General features: G+C 42.5%; 1 protein-coding gene across 1 annotated transcript in view; it reads left to right on the forward strand.

The window, feature by feature from the left end:
- Nucleotides 1-19,115, forward strand: part of EDIL3 (EGF like and discoidin domains 3) — a 235,807-nt gene that overhangs the window by 168,088 nt on the left and 48,604 nt on the right. Inside the window, exons 7-9 of the mRNA XM_028748436.2 lie at nucleotides 5,985-6,140; nucleotides 7,714-7,858; nucleotides 15,973-16,157. Coding sequence (XP_028604269.1) covers nucleotides 5,985-6,140; nucleotides 7,714-7,858; nucleotides 15,973-16,157 — 486 coding nt within the window. The remainder of the gene's footprint in view (nucleotides 1-5,984; nucleotides 6,141-7,713; nucleotides 7,859-15,972; nucleotides 16,158-19,115) is intronic.

Consider the following 19,115-nt stretch of genomic DNA (forward strand, 5'->3'; position numbering starts at 1 on the left):
GAGAATCTGCTTTGCTTCTAGAAGGTCCAGATTCAATACCTAACATCTCCAGTTAGGACTGGGGAAAGCCCTAGACAAAAACCCTAGAAGCTACTGCCTTTCAGTGTAGATAATGCTGAGCTAGATGGAACAAAGGTCTGACTCTGTATGTGTTCCTATAAGTACTTCTGTGTGTGTTGTCCAGATTTGTTGTTATTAATACAAGCTTCTTATGCCACACCGATGCTTGCTTGCTTGCTCCAGAGGTTCATTCACTTTGATGTACAGACTTCTAGTCGGGTTTAGAGCTGTAGCTTGAAGAACGGCCTCAGAAGGCTTGGTGGGTACACAACAGTGCTATATGCAGCCACTGGGATTCTCAGTTGTTGGATTGCTATATTCATATTTCATCATCCTATTTCCCCCCTCTTTCAAACTCTATGTGCATGTCCCGAATACTTTCCCAGGCTCACATTAGTCACAAGAATTTCTTAAATGCACTTCATATACTATCTTACAGTGCAGTCGTCAGAAATAAATCCCACTGATTGCATACTCCTAGACAAGTAGATATAGGATGGCAAACTTAATCAAGCTTGTTTCCCCCTCCCCCCCCCCCCCCCGAAGTCACCTATTGAAGTGCTGGATTTTGTAATCCCTGAAATGCTTAAAATCAAGCTCCGTTACTGCATAAATCCTATACACACTTGCCCAGGGAGAAAGATTCACTGGAATAAGTGGCATTTAACCTCTGAGCAGATGTGTCTAAAGTTGCATTGTAAGCTTGCTTTCCTTGGGACTTCATGTCTTAAATTGGCTGGGCAGTGGTGGGGAAGGGAGAGAAACAAGTGTAGCTATAGATAATTGTACAGAAGATTTTACAGAAATAAGTTCAAAGGTAATAGGGAAGTGCAAATTGTTCCGTAGTGTAAGCCATATTCATTTCAACAGGATTGGACTGTTCTAGGTGAGTCTGAGGTATCCCCCATCCCATCCCATACACTTACCTGGAAGTAAGTCCATCTGAACTCATCAGATCTTACTTCTGAGTTGACATGTATATAATTACACATTTACTTGTTTAAGGGTGGGTGTTTGCTTTGGCTAAAATTGAGAGAAATCAGGAGATGGGATGTGAGGATTAAATTAAATGCCTCCTCCTAATTTTCCATCCAATTTTGGCAATAAATAAAGAAGAAGAGCTCTAATACAACAGTGCTTTGCTAGGAATGTTGTTCAAAACCCATTGCTACAACAGGGTTTCTGAAACAGTTGCATGGTTCTGTTAACTGTTACCATGCAAATTATATGTGGCAGGGATGTTAAAAACAATTACGCTACAAGGATGAAAATAAGCTATATAAACAATAAGCAGCAAACAATAAACACAGTTGAAAATGTATTACTTCTTTAAAAATCAGTATTGAAAAAGGCATGACCAGAATTTTCTCCTTTCCATTCCTTCATAAAGTTGTAAATTTAGGTTAATTTATTCCCAGAAGTCAAAGGAGCGGGTAGGGAATTTAGGGATAATTATGCTTTGTTTGGATAACCAATCATCTAACGTACTATTTCTTATGGGTCATAAATCAAACAACCTTTGTGTATTGGTGAATATGAAACATACACCATTTGCATTCTTTTCACTTGCAGAGAAAAAGAAGGCATTTCATTGAAATAGCTAAACTTTTAACCGTGTGTTATTTCTTTACCCTGTGAGACTATTTACATTTTTACTTGTTTGGTTGCTCCAAAAGGTAGAACAGATTTAATCATTGGAGGGAAATAAGAGGGAGTCCTGATTCCTAACCAACTTTGTTTTGCAGAATTATAAAAAAAAAACCTAGACAAAATTTCCAATTTTTATTGCATAGAACTTACGAAGAACCATTATTATTTTGGCAGTGAGGCAGTGCGACCCAAGCATGTTTACATAGAGAAAAATGTGTATTTAAGTAGACAAGTAACCAATTGTGCTCTCCACATAGCTGGAAGACATGGCTTTGTTTCTTTTGTGACCAGTGCTTTTTTTTTCTTTTAAAAAAATGCTTAGGAGTACTCTCATTTTCCTACTCATATTGAAATACTATCCCCCCAATGAGGCCAAACTTAGATTCACAAAATGTTTAGGGGTATGCGTACCCCTGCATACCCCCAGGAAAAAGCACTGTTTGTGAGTAACATGGAACCTTATACACATCAGAAGCTGGATTACTAATACCATAGATTCCGGCGTATTAGGTGACTGGGCGTATTAGACGACCCCCCAAATTGGCAGCTGCAATTTGGGGGTTCGTCTTATAAGCCCAGTCGCCTAAAACGTTGGGCAGCTCTGCGCTGGGAGAAAGCTGCCCGGCACGGAGCAGAGCCCGCCACCCCTGCTGCTGCTTCCGGGGTTAAAAAGTCGTCTTCTACGCCGGAATCTACAGTAAATAGTGTATTTTCCTCAGTGAATAACATGAAAATAACTATATTTCCAAAGTTCAGATCTTACTGTTGATCATTTTGCAGTTAAAGTAGCAACATCCACACACAAGAGGGAGATATCAACAGGGTTGGAGAAACCCAAAGATTTGCAAACATGCATACATTTATTTATTTTTTGGCAGGACGGCCCAATGAGTATTGAGCATGCTCACAGGTCATAGAACGGAATATTTGTTTTATTTATTAAGTGAGGGATACACCACCTTTGAAGGGCACAGTTGTCCTCCCAATGGAATGTATTCTGATGATGATGATGCATCCAATTTGGTGCCATTAGGGCTGGGATATAAATTCAGGGCCCCAAACCATGAGGCCCCCAAAATTGCCAGAGACACTGGCAGTAGATGAGGGCTTAGGTGGGCAGCTCATTGGCACTCTCAGACAAGGAAGATTGTAGGTTTGGTTGGCACTTCTCTGAACAATTCATCAAACTGCCTGACCCAAATTGTAAATAAATGGGGGGGGGGGGAGAGAAAGGGGCCATTTCTAATGTTTCTTTCCTCTAATGGAGGAAGCAGAGTGTCCAGGGCAACATCAGGGGCGTGGGAAGGGAGAAACTGCCAGCAGAGAGGGGAGAGCAGTCAGGGTGTCATGATTTAGGAATAATTATGCTTTGCCAGAAGGCATCTTGTTCAGGGCCCCTGAAGCTTAGCAGTGATCAGGGAGGAAGGCATGGCTGACTAAGAAGAACACTGAATGGGAGAACTCCACAATGCAGCACCAAAGCAGGGTTTCCTAAGCACTTCATTGGCTGCTTGATGAGTTTATGAAGTTGTTAAAAGGTAAAGGTACCCCTGCCCGTACGGGCCAGTCTTGACAGACTCTAGGGTTGTGCGCCCATCTCACTCAAGAGGCAGGGGGCCAGCGCTGTCCGGAGATACTTCTGGGTCACGTGGCCAGCATGACAAGCTGCATCTGGCAAGCCAGAGCCGCACACGGAAACGCCGTTTACCTTCCCGCTAGTAAGCGGCCCCTATTTATCTACTTGCATCCGGGGGTGCTTTCGAACTGCTAGGTTGGCAGGCGCTGGGACCGAACAACGGGAGCGCACCCCGCCGCGGGGATTCGAACCACCGACCTTTCGATCGGCAAGCCCTTAGGCGCTGAGGCTTTTACCCACAGCGCCACCTGCATCCCACCCTTATGAAGTTGTAATTGACGCCAATTCAAATCCTTAGGCTCGTAGTCAAGAAATATCTATCTATAATCTCAATGTATTACCGTATTTTTCGCTCCATTGGACGCACCGGACCATAGGACGCACCAGACCATAGGAGGGGGAGAACAGGGGAAAAAAAATTTTCTTGTTCTTCCCCTCTAAAACAAGGTGCGTTCAAGGTACATTCACCAGAGCTTGTGGGGCTGGCAGTGGGGGGAAGCGCTGCTTTCCCCCACCGCCAGCCTCAAAGATCTCTGAAGCCTTTGGAGCGCAGCGCCCCGCTGCCCTGCAGAGGTTTGTGCGCAGCCGTCTCCAAGCTAGAGCAGCGAGACGGAGCCCTCCGTCTCGCTGTTCTGGCTTGGGAACAGCCTTGCTAGCTTCTGCAGGACAGAGGGGGGAAGGCACCCCGCTGCCCTGCAGAAGTTTGCGCGCAGCCGTCCCCAAGCTAGAGCAGCGAGACGGAGCCCTCCGTCTCGCTGTTCTGGCTTGGGAACAGCCTTGCTAGCCTCTGCAGGACAGCGGGGTGCTTTCACCCCGCTGCCCTGCAGAGGTTTGCGCACAGCCGTCCCCAAGCTAGAGCAGCGAGACGGAGCCCTCCGTCTCGCTATTCTGGCTTGGGAACAGCCTTGCTAGCCTCTGCAGGACAGCGGGGTGAAGGCACCCCGCTGCCCTGGAGAGGTTTGCGCGCAGCCGTCCCCAAGCTAGAGCAGCGAGACGGAGCCCTCCGTCTCGCTGTTCTGGCTTGGGAACAGCCTTGCTAGCCTCTGCAGGACAGCGGGGTGCCTTCACCCCGCTGCCCTGCAGAGGTTTGCGCGCAGCCGTCCCCAAGCTAGAGCAGCGAGACGGAGCCCTCCGTCTCGCTGTTCTGGCTTGGGAACAGCCTTGCTAGCCTCTGCAGGACAGCGGGGTGAAGGCACCCCGCTGCCCTGGAGAGGTTTGCGCGCAGCCGTCCCCAAGCTAGAGCAGCGAGACGGAGCCCTCCATCTCGCTTTTCTGGCTTGGGAACATCGCCTTGCTAGCTTCTGCAGGACAGCGGGGTGAAGGCACCCCGCTGCCCTGGAGAGGTTTGCGCGCAGCCGTCCCCAAGCTAGAGCAGCGAGACGGAGCCCTCCGTCTCGCTGTTCTGGCTTGGGAACAGCCTTGCTAGCCTCTGCAGGACAGCGGGGTGAAGGCACCCCGCAGCCCTGGAGAGGTTTGCACGTAGCCGTCCCCAAGCTAGAGCAGCGAGACGGAGCCCTCCGCAGTGCTCCGTCTTCCTGTTCTGCCTTTGGGCTTAGCGGCGCAGCCTGCATTCGCTCTATAGGACGCACACACATTTCCCCTTAATTTTTGGATGGGAAAATGTGCGTCCTATAGAACGAAAAATACGGTAATCATCAATTAATAAATTAGTAAAAAGTTAAATATCTTTTAAATACAAAAATTCCTCATTGGAAAGTATTGTGGAAAGTATTGTTTTGCTTCCTATCATGCTGTGTATTTTTGTGTTTTTATATTGTAAACCATCATGTGATCCTTGGGTCAAGGGCGGTACAGAAGTTTAATAAATAAGAATAAGAATACACACTGGAGCTACATTTTTGAGGCTCATAGTTCTTGATTATTATTTTTTGCACTATACTGTACATCATAAACCTCTTTCCCACCTCAGGCCCTTTTCAACCCGTAGATCTTTATTCCGCCCCCCACCCCCACCCCGCACTGTTTCATTGAACCCAGGGAGTCAGTATTGACCACTTGGGGGATCCTTGGCGTTGAGAATTTGTACAGAGAGCTGTGTTTCTTTAGCCGTCCTTCATCTCATAGGGGACATAATGCATTTGTGCATACTATGTTTGTTTGTTTGTTTTGGGATTTTTTCTTTAAATGAGATTAAACAGCAAATTCCAGGAGTAATACCAGTGAACACAACATGAACCTGACTGGAAATCAACTTGTAAAAGAGATTTTATTCTATATTATTTCCTATACCTGCATTTATTTACTTGCAACTGAAAAACATTGTAAGAAAGATTATTTTTTAGTACAGGTGGCCCCGCAGATGTTGCTGAACTAGTCTTCCCGTCATCTCTGGCCATTGGCCACGCTGGCTAGGGCTGATGGGAGTTGAATTCCAGCAACATCTGCAGTGCCACAGTTTCCCCATCCCCGCTTTAGTATCTAATCTCCTCTGAAATGAATACAGTGTTCTCTCTTTTAGGGCTAATCTCTAGCCCAAATGAAGCCTCAGACAGATGGAAGTTCAGTATATTAGAGAAATGCAGCCAAAGCAGACATTTTACCAAAATCTAAATGAAGCATCATAATACCAATCATCCCACCATTGGTGGTCACTGATAACACATTATTATAATTTCAGATAAACCTGCAGAGGAAGATGAGAATCACTGGTGTTATAACTCAAGGTGCCAAGAGAATCGGAAGCCCAGAATATATAAAATCATACAAAATTGCATATAGTAATGATGGGAAATTATGGGCAACATACAAAGTGAAAGGCACAACTGAAGATATGGTAAGTCATTGTCATCAGTATAAAAGCATTTTAAATAGCAATTTAGTGAAGGGATTTTACTGCCTTATAGCAGAAAGTGGGTTTATTGAGACTTTTTTTCCTTGATAGATTTTATTCTGGGAAATACTGGAATAAATCAACATTTTGCATTGAGTAAGACTTTCCTCTACTTTGATTGTTTTATAAATATAGCATTACAAGGCTATAATAATTCTGTTTCTTATATTTAAATGGTTTTCATTTTAATTAGCCAACCAGTAATTACTTGTCTGCTCTCCATTTAGTTTTGTTATGTTGGCAATTGGTTAACCCTCGAAAGGACAATATTCTTTCAGCAGCACAGCATACTACAAAATACTACAAAAACTATTGCAGATACAATTTTAAAAAATTAAAAACCCTAAATGCAAAGTAGCCCGTTCCACGTAACTCTTAAGATGTATAGAAGGGCAGACACACAAATTATGTCTCAACACAATTTCTCTTCTCGTAAAAACATTTGGGGGAGTGATTTGGATTGGCGCTATCACAAAGGGGGAGAGGAGAGGGAGCAAGTCCTTCATCTCTGCAGCAAGGATACCTAATCCAGATTCCACTGCTCCAGTCCCCCAGAGCACTATTAGCGCTCCAAATATTGCCGATATGTTTTCCCCTCTATATTTTAATAGCAGTTGTGGGGGTGGAGGAGCAATTTGGATCAGGGCCGTAGTGCAGGAGGAAAGGGTTGTACTCCCCTTGCACCATGGCCCACATCCAAATTTCTCCCTCATGTTTTAAAATTTAAAAAGTTTATTGGGATATCCATTCTCAAATGTCTCATGTCATGTGTAGTTTGAACCACAGAGATATGTTTACCTCTGTGCCTGTAAAGGTTTCAGATCCTTAATATACTAAAATGATTCCCAGCCCTGCTTAAGGACCTTATCCAAACTAAACTACTACTGCTCAAAGAGCTATTATTTCCCTGCCACACATTATCCCTACTCCAGTTCCACTATTTACCAATGGATGTGTGCACACAACTATTTACTGAGTGGAACTTACCAAGGTGGATACAGTGGTACCTCGGGTTACAGATGCTTCAGGTTACAGACTCCGCTAACCCAGAAATAGTACCTCGGGTTAAGAACCTTGCTTCAGGATGAGAACAGAAATTGTGCTCCGGCGGTGCGGCGGCAGCGGGAGGCCCCATTAGCTAAAGTGGTACCTCAGGTTTAGAACAGTTTCAGGTTAAGAACGGACCTCTAAAATGAATTTAGTTTTTTAACCTGAGGTACTACTATATCTAAATATGCATGAAACTCCATCCATAATGTCCCACCAATTAGAAATCCAGGGAAACAAAGGAATGGTACAATTCTCACCACTACTTGGCAGGATATTCCCCGCTTCCTTAATGGTTGGTTGCCTGTATTCACCCATCTTCAGTTGCATTTTGTTTTACTCCTGCCACATCCATCAAATGAGGACAGCAGACCTTCTGCTGACACTAAATAATTGTATGTAATCATGAACTTTATTGGCCCATATTGCCATTCAAATGCCTTTTACAATCTGTTGTGTTTTGTCATAGGTGTTCCGTGGGAACGTGGATAATAATACGCCTTACGCAAATTCTTTCACCCCACCAATAAAATCTCAGTACATACGATTATATCCTCAGGTTTGTAGAAGGCATTGCACTTTGCGAATGGAACTTCTTGGCTGTGAATTATCAGGTATGTTCCTGCAATACTTACAATAACAACAAAAGTCACTTTTAGCAAAAACATTATGAATTTATCTACAACTATGTACATACTTCAAATGCCAAATATGTTTGTTTATTTACTAGAATTAGCTGGTGCTGGAGATGTTTGCGTACACCTGAAATGGTAGCCTCCCCTTATCTACATCCCCTCCCCTCTTCTTTCTCTTCCCAAACCCCATAAATTTATATTTGATTACCATTTTGAAAGACACACACGTGGTTTTGAATTGTTTGTGTTTTACTGCTTTTAATAACTGGGTAGCATAGAGAGGTTTATCAGGTGCATCTTCTGATACTGCAGCACTTTGAAAACTGCACCTGCCATGTCGGCATTTGCAGTCACAGAATTCTCTGTTGGGTCACGAGTCAGTAACTTCTACTTTATGCAGCTTATTGAGACTGTAGGCTATAAGAAACTTGAGGCTTGCAAGAGTTTTCTAACTGCATTTCCAAAACTTTCCAGGTGAAATTAGGTCTGCTGCTGAGCCTGGTTGCATTTGATGAGATTTGATTTGATTTTGTTTTGTTGCTTTCGAACAGAATCCTTCATTGTGCCTTGTAGCAGAAGTAAATGAACTAGTGGAGCCAATATCAACCCTTTCAAAGTTTTTTGTGTGGAAGGGTCACAGCACAAAAATGTAAAGCCTGACCCAGCTCCTTTTTGCACAAAAGCTTCATTCCCTTGCAGATTCAATGAAACACATAAAACTCTCGGTTTTTTTGTCGAAGTACAAGCATTATTTTCATATGGCAACTGCTACAGTAAATTTGTTTGGAGATTATTTTTATATGACTGCCTTCTTACTGTACAAACAGCCAGCCAGGGCACTAGTAATATATCAAAGCAGCCCGTGTTACATAATTCCTGGTCCTCGAGTGACAACAAAACCAAGTTCCAAAATGAAAAGTTAATGCATTAATCTCACTGTGGCCCTCTTCCAATACAGATAGATTCGAAAGTAAATAGAAAATTGTGTCCAGGTGCCTTGGTGTATTAGATTTTCTTCTTGTGGCGTCTCCCATCCATAGGAGCACAATTTAGAATAAGTCCTTGCCAGAATGACTAGGAATTGCTTTGCTCAAAGAACTGTGAAAGCTTCTAAGTGAATCCATTTCAGGGGCCTCATCTTGTTTCAAGGTCATTATACCTCTGAACTGTCATGGTGCTCAGGCTCTCTAGAACAATTGCTGGAACATAAGTACAATTATGCTTAAGGATAAATGAATGTTCTTTAGCTTCTGGTGATCTAACTTTGTTTGGGATGAAAGGCAATAGAGTGTCTCAGTTCATAATAAGGCCTCTTTATTTACTTACTAAAGTTATTTCCTGTCTAAATTTATATCCCTCAAAGGTGTGCAACACAGCTAAGGAAAATAAGATCAATGGGAATTTTAAAAACTTTTACATCCTATTGATTTCCATGGAACAAATTCTACATGGCAGTTAACTTGTAGTTTCGATTGTAAATATATATAGCAAGGAGCTATGGCCATTTCTGGCTTCCTAGTATATACATTTTCCCTTATCACTATATAACTCTTTGAAAGCACAATTTAAGACATACTTTTACAGACATGCATGTAAGAGGTTTAAGATGTACACCCACAAGCATAATATATCAAGTATTCCTCAAGAGTTCTTTACTTTGACAGAAACCTTCTCCATGCAATTAGCTTACATTTAAATTGATTTGGTTAACTATATTCGATTTATTTCTTTAATTATATTTTAAATTCATGGGCTGTTTTCTGCTACATTGTCTTCAAACAATTTACAGTAAAAAAATAAGTAAAATCATAAATCATGAAACTTCATAAATATTTAAGAAATATTATTCTGAAAACTATAGCAGTTCAGCACTGACATTTCCAAATCAACTACCAAGATAAGCTACTCAAAGAATTGGTGACGCCTTGCAGAACAAGTATGAACAAGCTGTCTGATCCATTTCAGGGGATCAGGTCTAGTGGACCCTTCTTGGAAGGAATACCACAGCAGACTTGGTATCATAAAAATGCTGTAAATATTTCTAGTAAAGGACTTGCATCAAACCCATCTGAATGTACAGGAAAATTAAAAATCAGTCTGGAAAGCATCTGGAAGCTTATTTAAATAGAAACACAATAAGTTTCCATGCTGAAGCCGTTTTCAGAAGCACTTCTCTAAAAATTGTAATAATTTGGCAGCTAGAAGTAGGGCCAAGCCCAGTAGTTCTGCCCTTGCCATCACAAAGGCTTCCCAGTTGCAGGCATTCAAGCTGTATGTGCAGTCACCAAGGGTCAGGGAAGCCAGAGGGATTGTTGTCAGAGGCAAGGTTAGTTGGTGTGGCCCCACGAATCTGATAGTATAATCTGTGAGTGGTACATCTGAAGGGTGCTTGGTAAAGGTAAAGGGACCCCTAACCATTAGGTCCAGTCGTGACTGACTCTGGGGTTGCGGCACTCATCTTGCTTTATTGGCCGAGGGAGCCGGCGTACAGGTTCCGGGTCATGTGGCCAGCATCACTAATCCGCTTCTGGCGAACCAGAGCAGTGCACGGAAATGCCGTTTACCTTCCCGCCAGAGCGGTACCTATTTATCTACTTGCACTTTGATGTGCTTTCGAACTGCTAGGTTGGCAGGAGCAGGGACCAAGCAACAGGAGCTCACCCCGTCGCGGGGATTCAAACCGCTGGCCTTCTGATTGGCAAGTCCTAGGCTCTGTGGTTTAACCCACAATGCTTGAGTCAGACTAAATAGCTCAAGCTAAGGTGGGTTATGGGGACAATGACACAATCAACATTCAGTGTGTCATATCTTCCCCTTGGAGCGAACGTCTTGAAATGTGGACTCACCAATGTGTTGTAGGGGTTAGAGTAATGGACCTGGGAGACCAGGAATCAAATTTCCTCTTGGTTATTATTATTATTATTATTATTATTATTATTATTATTATTATTATTATTATTATCATCATCATCATCATCATCATTATCATTATCATTTATTATTATTGATTCTATTTCTATGCTGCTTTTTATTCAAATAAATCCCAAAGCTGCTTACAAACAAAAGAAAATAACAGAATGGAACATCACAAATACAGCATAAATTGTATACAGTACTTAACAAATCATCAGTAAAATAATCCCAAATAAAACAATTACCATCTATGTAACACTATTAACAACAATAACAACAAAGCTAAACATCAGTTACACCAAAAACCATATTACAGGATTCACATTGGCCATGCAGATTATGAAGCTTCATTAGTGACCTTGGGTCTAAACCAGGGGTAGTCAACTTTTTTATACCTACCACCCACTAGTGCATCTTTCTTAATGGTAAAATTTCCTTACCGCCCACCAGTGCTCAATGGAAGGAGGATTCAGCTTGTGCCGTAGAACCCTCTACCCCCCACCTAGAATCCTGAAATGCCCACTAGTGGGCGGTAGGGACCAGGTTGACAACCCCTGGTCTAAACTGTTTCACATGGTTGTTGTCAGTGATTTTGTTCTTTTTAAAAAATGTTTAGGGGTACTCTCAATTTCCTACTCGTACTGAAATACTGCCCCTCAATGAGGCCAAACTTAGATTCACAAAATGTTCAGGGGTATGCATACCCCTGTGTTCCCCCAGAAAAAAGCACTGGTTGTCAGGTGTGCATGCAGGAGCCAGGCCCTGAGACCAATAGGACTTTGCAGGACTGGGGCCTTCCTAAGTTTGTTCTGAAGAGACAAGGCGCGGCCTCACAGGTAAGGCCGATTGGTAACTCACAGCACCTGGTGGCAAGAGCTAGGAAGGGATATAAGGTCAGCATTTCCCTTTGGCTCTTTGCCACAGCAACACGCTCCCTGCCTTGCTGCGTTTGGCTTCTTGGTTCCTGATCCTTGAACTTCGGCTTCTTGACTCCCTGCTTCTTGATCCTCGGACCCCTGACTTCGTGCCTCCTTGCTTCCTGACCCTGAGACACTTGGCTTCTTGACTCCCAGCTCTCTGACCCTCGGACTCTTGGCTTCCTGACTCCTGGCTTCTGGACTTCCGTTCCTGCTCCCACTCCGCCATCTTGCCCCTGGTCCTCACGTTCCCTGCCGGGACTTCGATTGCCTGTGAACCGGACCGTTACAATATAACATTAAAAGAGTTGGGGGGGGGTGTATGCCACCTTGAGCTCACTAGAAGGAAGATGGGATATAAATGTAACATTAAATGAAGAGACATACAAAAAACAACCACCAGAGAGCAGAATTACTGAGAAGAACCAGGCAAGCACTTAAATCAAGGCTTCTGTCAGAGTATTGCAGTCCCCTCATCCCTGTCCGTAGGCCATGCAGTCTGGAGCTCATTGAAGCTGGAGGCCAGCAACTTCATAGCTGGCATCAGGTTCAGTAAAATGCCATTTGTATGTCAGAATAAGATACCATTTACTGGTGTGGGACAGTTGAAGCAATTAAATGATATTTCCTTATATCCCATGCCATTGCAATATAAACCCCCAAGTATGGAGCTGCAGTCAAAATATAGTCCTAAAAAAAAAGAAAGTTCAATTAAGTTTCCTTTACCATTTCAGCTTGGCTTCATAGTCACTTAAATTGTAGGTGGTGTAGGAGTTTCAGCATTTTAAATTCACATATTACTGTCTGTGTATATCACTGCTAACATTTTAGTCTCAGTCTGTCTCAGAATGCCTCAGCTTTTTTTTTTTAATCTGGAGAAATGCTAAAAATGAAATGCAGTTCCCAAGGAGAAATGCCCTTGAAAATCAATAGCAGTCCTTAGAAAACCTACAAATAACAGACTTCAGAAATACAAAAAGATGTTGCTTCACCACTCACATCCTGTGGGGAAAGCAAGTATAGGGTGGGGGAAGAGAGATGCCATAAAACGGGGGCATATTAGGCTATAGACACAATAGTGGCTTAAAACACAGGTAGGCCTTTTCCCCCTGCTGTGTTGCAGGCTGTGTTTGCATGCTGTTATCCACACCACAGAGGGGGCGGGGGTGTCTTCATCTGATGCACATTACCTGCTTTGTTTCCATGCCCCAGCACCACACATTCATGAAGCGTCACCAATGGCTGTCTCAAATGTGCACACCTCAGCTCAACTTCAAAGTGAATATGGCTTTGAAGATTGAAGCTAGTTTGAGGGGATACTAATCAAACAGCAGTATGTCTCAATAAACTACAAGATAGCTCAGCATTGTGGGTAACATTGTATGCACACAGTTTCAAAAGCCAGAGGTGGGAGGGCACTAGAGCCCAGAGTAAGTGGTGATGTGTACACAGCCATCCAAGCAGTGACTCATTTGCGTGTTCACACCCAGAAACCTCCCCCCTAAATAAATTCACACTTGACTCAAATTTTTGGTTTGATTTTTGGCAAAATTTAGGCCACAACTTTAATGATTACAGAAAGTGACTGGTTGCATAGGCTCTGGTTCGACTAGCTCCCTGCCATGCAGGTAGGGCTGACCCAGGGTTCCAGCCTAGGTCAACCAAGGCTGAACACCTGGATAAGCGGAAAGCCGGGAATGGGCTAACTCCACAACCCAAATGTTCCCCTGGACTCAGGCATGGGCATAACCCCCTCACAGGGGTTGACCAAACCAACGAGTCCCTGGATTCCTTTAACGGAATACCCTATACATAGGGATGGTGAGAGGGTTCTCCCATCCCTATCACCTGAACCAGAGCCTATCTGCAACTTTACAAGTTGTGGCAATTTGCTACATGGCAGGTGAAACCCAAATGGCAACAGCCAATCAACCAAGTGGGGAAAATTCCTGCTGTGCCCCTGTCCCAATGACAGACGACACACAATGGCATAGCAAGGTCAAGAGCGACGAGCACTAAAAGTAGGGAGAGGTGGACGGGTGTTCCGAATGCACGCGCTGAAAGAGGAAGCTCTAGGTCACGTGCATGGCCATAAATAGGTCCCTCAAACTGTTTGAACTGCGTCCCATTGGCCAGATTGTACCCAGCTTTGAGGGATCTACCAATCGGGTGTTGTGGCTTACCAGTTGTACCCACCCACAATGCAGGGTGTCGGTTGTCCAGGTCTCACCGCAAGACGTGCCATTTTTAAGTGAGGACCCGATTTCCCAGCAATAGATCAAATCAGAATTTTGACAAGTCAGTCAGAGTTTTGACAAACCCAAGGGTCATTGATAAGGAACCAAAGAATTGAGTGTTGCTCAGCATTCAAACAGGGATTGCAAGAAATGGTGGCTGATAATCCACAGGAACAGGCCTTATACTTGCTTAGATCAACAAGTAATCGATGGTCTACCTGTCAACCTTCAGATGATGCTGGAGTACAACTCCCATCATCCTTGACGATTTCCCACCCTGGCTGGAACTGAGACCAGCTAGAGTCCAACTATGTTTTCATAGTTTTCAAACTGTCTACCCAGTTTTCAAACTGTCTACCCAGTTTAAAAATCTTTCAATTAACCAATAAATTAAATAGAACAGATAGGGATTGGAAAGTATCAGCTTAACCATTCTGACCTATTACTCATTGCTGCCAGCTTCCTTGACTGGTATGCCCATTTCCGGTGCAAGGTTCTATCAACTAGTCTGATGCATGAAAAGAATTTTGATTCAGTTCTGCTTGCTCCAAATCTCCAGAGCATAAACTACAACAATGTAATGTTTATAGTTAGTATGTGTTTCAGCTCTTGGATCTTCAGATGATGGGTAGAATATAAATATTTGAAATAAGTAACAGCTGCAGTTAATTTTATTATCACCATATCAAAAACTATAATACAATACATAAACACATAATCTAGTATGTATTAAAAACAGCTTCCTGTTGTAGAACGTTAGAATTGCATACGTATATTTGTTTGTTCATATTTTATCATTTGCATTTGTCAGTTGTCAGATATCACAAGTTACTTAGGTTACATAAAACACATATAAAACAGAGCATACAAGAATGAAAACATAAAACCATAAAATCCCACCACTTCTGCCCCCAACTAATTACAGCTGTGCATTAAGAAACAGGACAGTGCGCACAACCATGTTTGGCTGGTGCATAATGCAAGACTCTGAATTTCAAGTTTTAAAAAAAAGGTATCAAGAGATAAAAACTGGAGCAACAAATCCTTGGGTTCCGTTAGAGTGTTTTATAAAGGCATTAAAAGAAGTCAGTTCTATAGTGATCATCACACTGTGCTATCATTCCACTAGAGGTCTCCAACTAGTGGTCAGGTCAAGGTCAGATCAAGATGCAAAAACCTTCAAAGAACATCTGCTTGCAGAGGGAGACATGATAGTGAGTTGGCAAGACTGCTGTAACAGATGACTCCCTGTGGCTTTCTTTCTTTTGGTATAATATCTATAATCTGCACAATCCTGTTGAAAAATGCCATTTCTAACTAAATATACGTGATCAAAAGTTTAGATGCTTTGAGAAAAATAGAGACATGGGATTTATGAAAGAATGCAGAGTGGTATAAGTACAGTACACTGGAAAATAACTTTTCCTTAATGGGTAGGTAGCATGGCAAAAGAGTATCATGGTAACAGATGAATACCCATAGTAGATAAATATAACTTGCTTTATTTTCCAGATTTTGACATTAGAATGGGGAGGCTGTAAATCTGTTAAATCATTTGCTGATGGATACTAATACTGTTCATCAACTAACAAATTAATGGAAAATTTAATATAGCACTGCAGTATGAACTATGACTACTGGCTGACAATTGCCTTGGCTAAGTGGTTTAGACAAGCTGTTTGCTATTTATACAATCTGAAATTAATTCTTCATATCCAGTCATTTCCAGGGATGCCTTGGAATGCCACCAAATTCTGCCTAAAGCAAAAAGCTAAACATACAACCACTTTACCATTTTATAATGTGTATGTAAAAAAAATAAAAAGTTTTCAAATGCGCTTTCAAATGCTCTTAAGTAGTATTTACCCATGCATTGTTGAACTACAGTTTTAAATGATTGTTAAGGTTTCCAAATTGCTGACAGTAAGATTTGTACACTTTGAATAAATATGTATAAGAGAAGCAACATCTGGATTTATAGACTGCCTAAATAGATATCCTCAAATAACTTATTTAAATTCTGTAGGTTGCTCTGAACCTCTGGGGATGAAATCAGGACATATACAGGATTATCAGATTACTGCTTCCAGTGTCTTCAGAACACTCAATATGGATATGTTTACATGGGAACCTAGAAAAGCTCGTCTGGACAAACAAGGCAAAGTGAATGCCTGGACATCGGGGCATAGTGACCAGTCGCAGTGGCTGCAGGTAAATAATTTGTAGTAATTATTGGGATCCATTTTTCTAAATAATATTTTTATAGAAGGACAAATGCTATAATGTATGAATGGGTTGGCTGTACTGAGTGAATAAGACTGCAAAGGCATATCTGAGTGTGTGGCGTAGCTGTCAACTTACAGATTTGAAAATAAGGGACCAGCAGCCTTGAAAATAAGGGACCAGCAGCCAAAATAAGGGACCTGCAGCCTCACCTGGTCTGGTCAAACTCATGCTGGGTAGCTTCGAGAACACTGTCCAACCAACTTTGTAACCAGAGGTTCAACTGAATAGAATCTGAATCACATGCACCACAAGGCCTATGCAGCCTCAACTTAGAATGGCTCCCCGGCCTGGCTTTGTACTGCAAAGTTTGCAGCAGCACGTGCAACAAAATGGCGTCCAGCATTCAAAAAACCCCTCAGCTTGCATTAACTAGCCACACACAAGGCATGCAAGCTCCACCCTCCCAGTCGTTCTTAGACTTCTTATTGGGTGAGCAACACAACCAAGCAACACAGTTGGAGCCTCCCTCCTCCCTGGCTGGCAGGGAGGGAGGGAGAGGAGCTGCTTCCTTTGAAATTTAAGGGACATCATTTAAGGGACATTTAGGGACATCCATCAATAAGGGACAGCAGCGGGACATGGTGCTGGAATAAGGGACTGTCCCTTCAAATAAGGGACACTTGACAGCTATGGTGTGTGGTCCTTTAATTCATCATATTTTTGATTTGATTGATTGTGGTTCAATAGATGCAAATGGGCAAGTGGAAATATAACAGACGGGACACCTAGAAAACCATGTTATGATGTGTCTGTTGACTCTCCCCACAGAGTGATAGGATCAATCCAGAAATTGCTGAAATACAGTTTAATGGATGGAATATCAAGAAGCATGAGCCCAAAAATCTATAGGGAGTAATTGAATTCCTTTTATCAAAATCACAGAATCCCTTTAGATACAAGACCATGTGAACTTCTGTCATAAAGACATGACCAGTGCTTTTACGCATTTGAACATTAAACTCCAAGTTTCAAATTTGTCTCAGAGGGTTTAAATGACATAAATTGCTGATACGGATTCTACACAATAATTCTTTGAACATCCACATATACGCAACACAAGCTGAGGTACTAGTGGGAACAAATCTTTTTAAATCCAGGTACTTATGCCTAACTTCATTATAGTTCATGCTGTTAGAAGAATCTTTCAAGTGAACTGAATCTTTGAACAGACAATCTTAAATCCCAGCTGGAAAGGTTTTATATGTGATTGGTTGGCTGTGTCGTGTCTGTGCTACAGCAATGGAAGAAAAGTGGCTGATTTTAATTAAATATTTTTGGATCAAATTTACAAAATCAGATTCACTGAACCATATTAAATCATTCAGTTGGAAATTCTCCAGAGCCATAGAATTGCAATTGATTATTTGTCAAAGCAAATGAACGTTTGAATTTGATTAATGAATTCTGAAAAAAGCATTATTTCTCCCATCTCCTGGTGTTTCGGGTTTTGGTGGAGGAGGTTTTTGGTTTTTGAGGGGGACAGGTGGCTGCAAAAAAATGCATTAGGCTACTACTCCAAAATTTGCCTTCCTCTTAACGTATTTGGCTCTAGTAAGATTGATTCTGCACTATAAATTCATTAAGAAGCTGTACACATTGCTTGTTTTCAGCGTTGGGGCAATTTACAAAAGTTCCTCGGAAGGCTAATATGCAAAAGAGCAACAAATCACCAAGCAGAAGACTATTTGACCAGTCACTGCTCAATTTACATATTAGAAACATTGTAGATTGCATTGTTTTGAAACCGCTGCCAGGGGAGAATGGAATTCTCAGCATGAACCCTTAACTGCGCCAGAAGTGTGCTACTAGCTTCCTGCAATCTTTTCACATATAAATTATAACTTATTAGCTTTTCCTTCTTCAATTTCTTTACCTGCTGTTGCTAAGCAATTCAACAGAGCGATAAACATCTTTGCTCTGAACTCACACATGGAGGGGGAGGGGGACAGACAGAACTTGCAGATCTTCCATGTCTATTTATTATCTTGGTAATTTAAGATGGGTATATTTAGTCAAGTCATTAATGCACTGTGATATCCCAAGCCATAGCAAAGAGGAATATGGATCTGCTACATGGAACATGCTGCTAGCTCAACTATATAAGCAAGCCAGTGAGGAAAGCAATAAGGCACTATGACTGGGAAGAAGTCAGGGTCACCAAGCCAGCCCTCAAATCACCAGGAGGTGCCCACATTGCGGACATCTCACTCTGCTTTATAAAACTTCTGCTATTTGGGAAGGCACTTGATAGAGCAGGTCAAGGATCCCTTTTCAGCTGAGGGGCACATTCCTTTCCGAGGAAGCTTTAGAGGGCCACATAGCAGTGGTGAGTAAAGCCAGAAGCAAAAGTGTGTGAAACAAGGGATGTAAAGTTTATATTTTTACTGTAGGCTAGTTTGTACACACACTTGCATACTCCTCTCTAGACAAGCAGGGTGCATTATCAGAGTTCCGGTATATATTTCAGCTGGGTAATAACACTCAGGGTGTAAAGCAGGCAGTGAGAGGTGTGGCCTGGGGAGAGGAAGCCAGATAGAAGGCTGATGGGCTGCATTATTATCCCAGAACTGAGCCTTTCCACTTGTGGTACAGAGAAAGGAGAGGATCGGCGTGGGGATTCCGTGCTTCCGACCCGGAAGAGCACAGGAAATAGCTTGAATTCAGACATGGGTGCGCACGCTCCAGCCCACCGAGAGGTCTCTCAGGGAGTGGACCGGCCCGGCCTCAAAAAATGTTGCCGGCCCATGATCTAGGCTAACATAAGAAGGTGCCCCCCTAGCACGGACACCAGAAAAGCTTTTTAGAGGTAGAGATGGGAAGGAAATTAATTAATTACCTAATTTGTGAACCAAAACACAACCATCATTCGAAATTCTGTCCTGG

This window comes from Podarcis muralis, chromosome 11 (assembly GCF_964188315.1).
Source record: "Podarcis muralis chromosome 11, rPodMur119.hap1.1, whole genome shotgun sequence".
NCBI classification, from domain to species: domain Eukaryota; kingdom Metazoa; phylum Chordata; class Lepidosauria; order Squamata; family Lacertidae; genus Podarcis; species Podarcis muralis.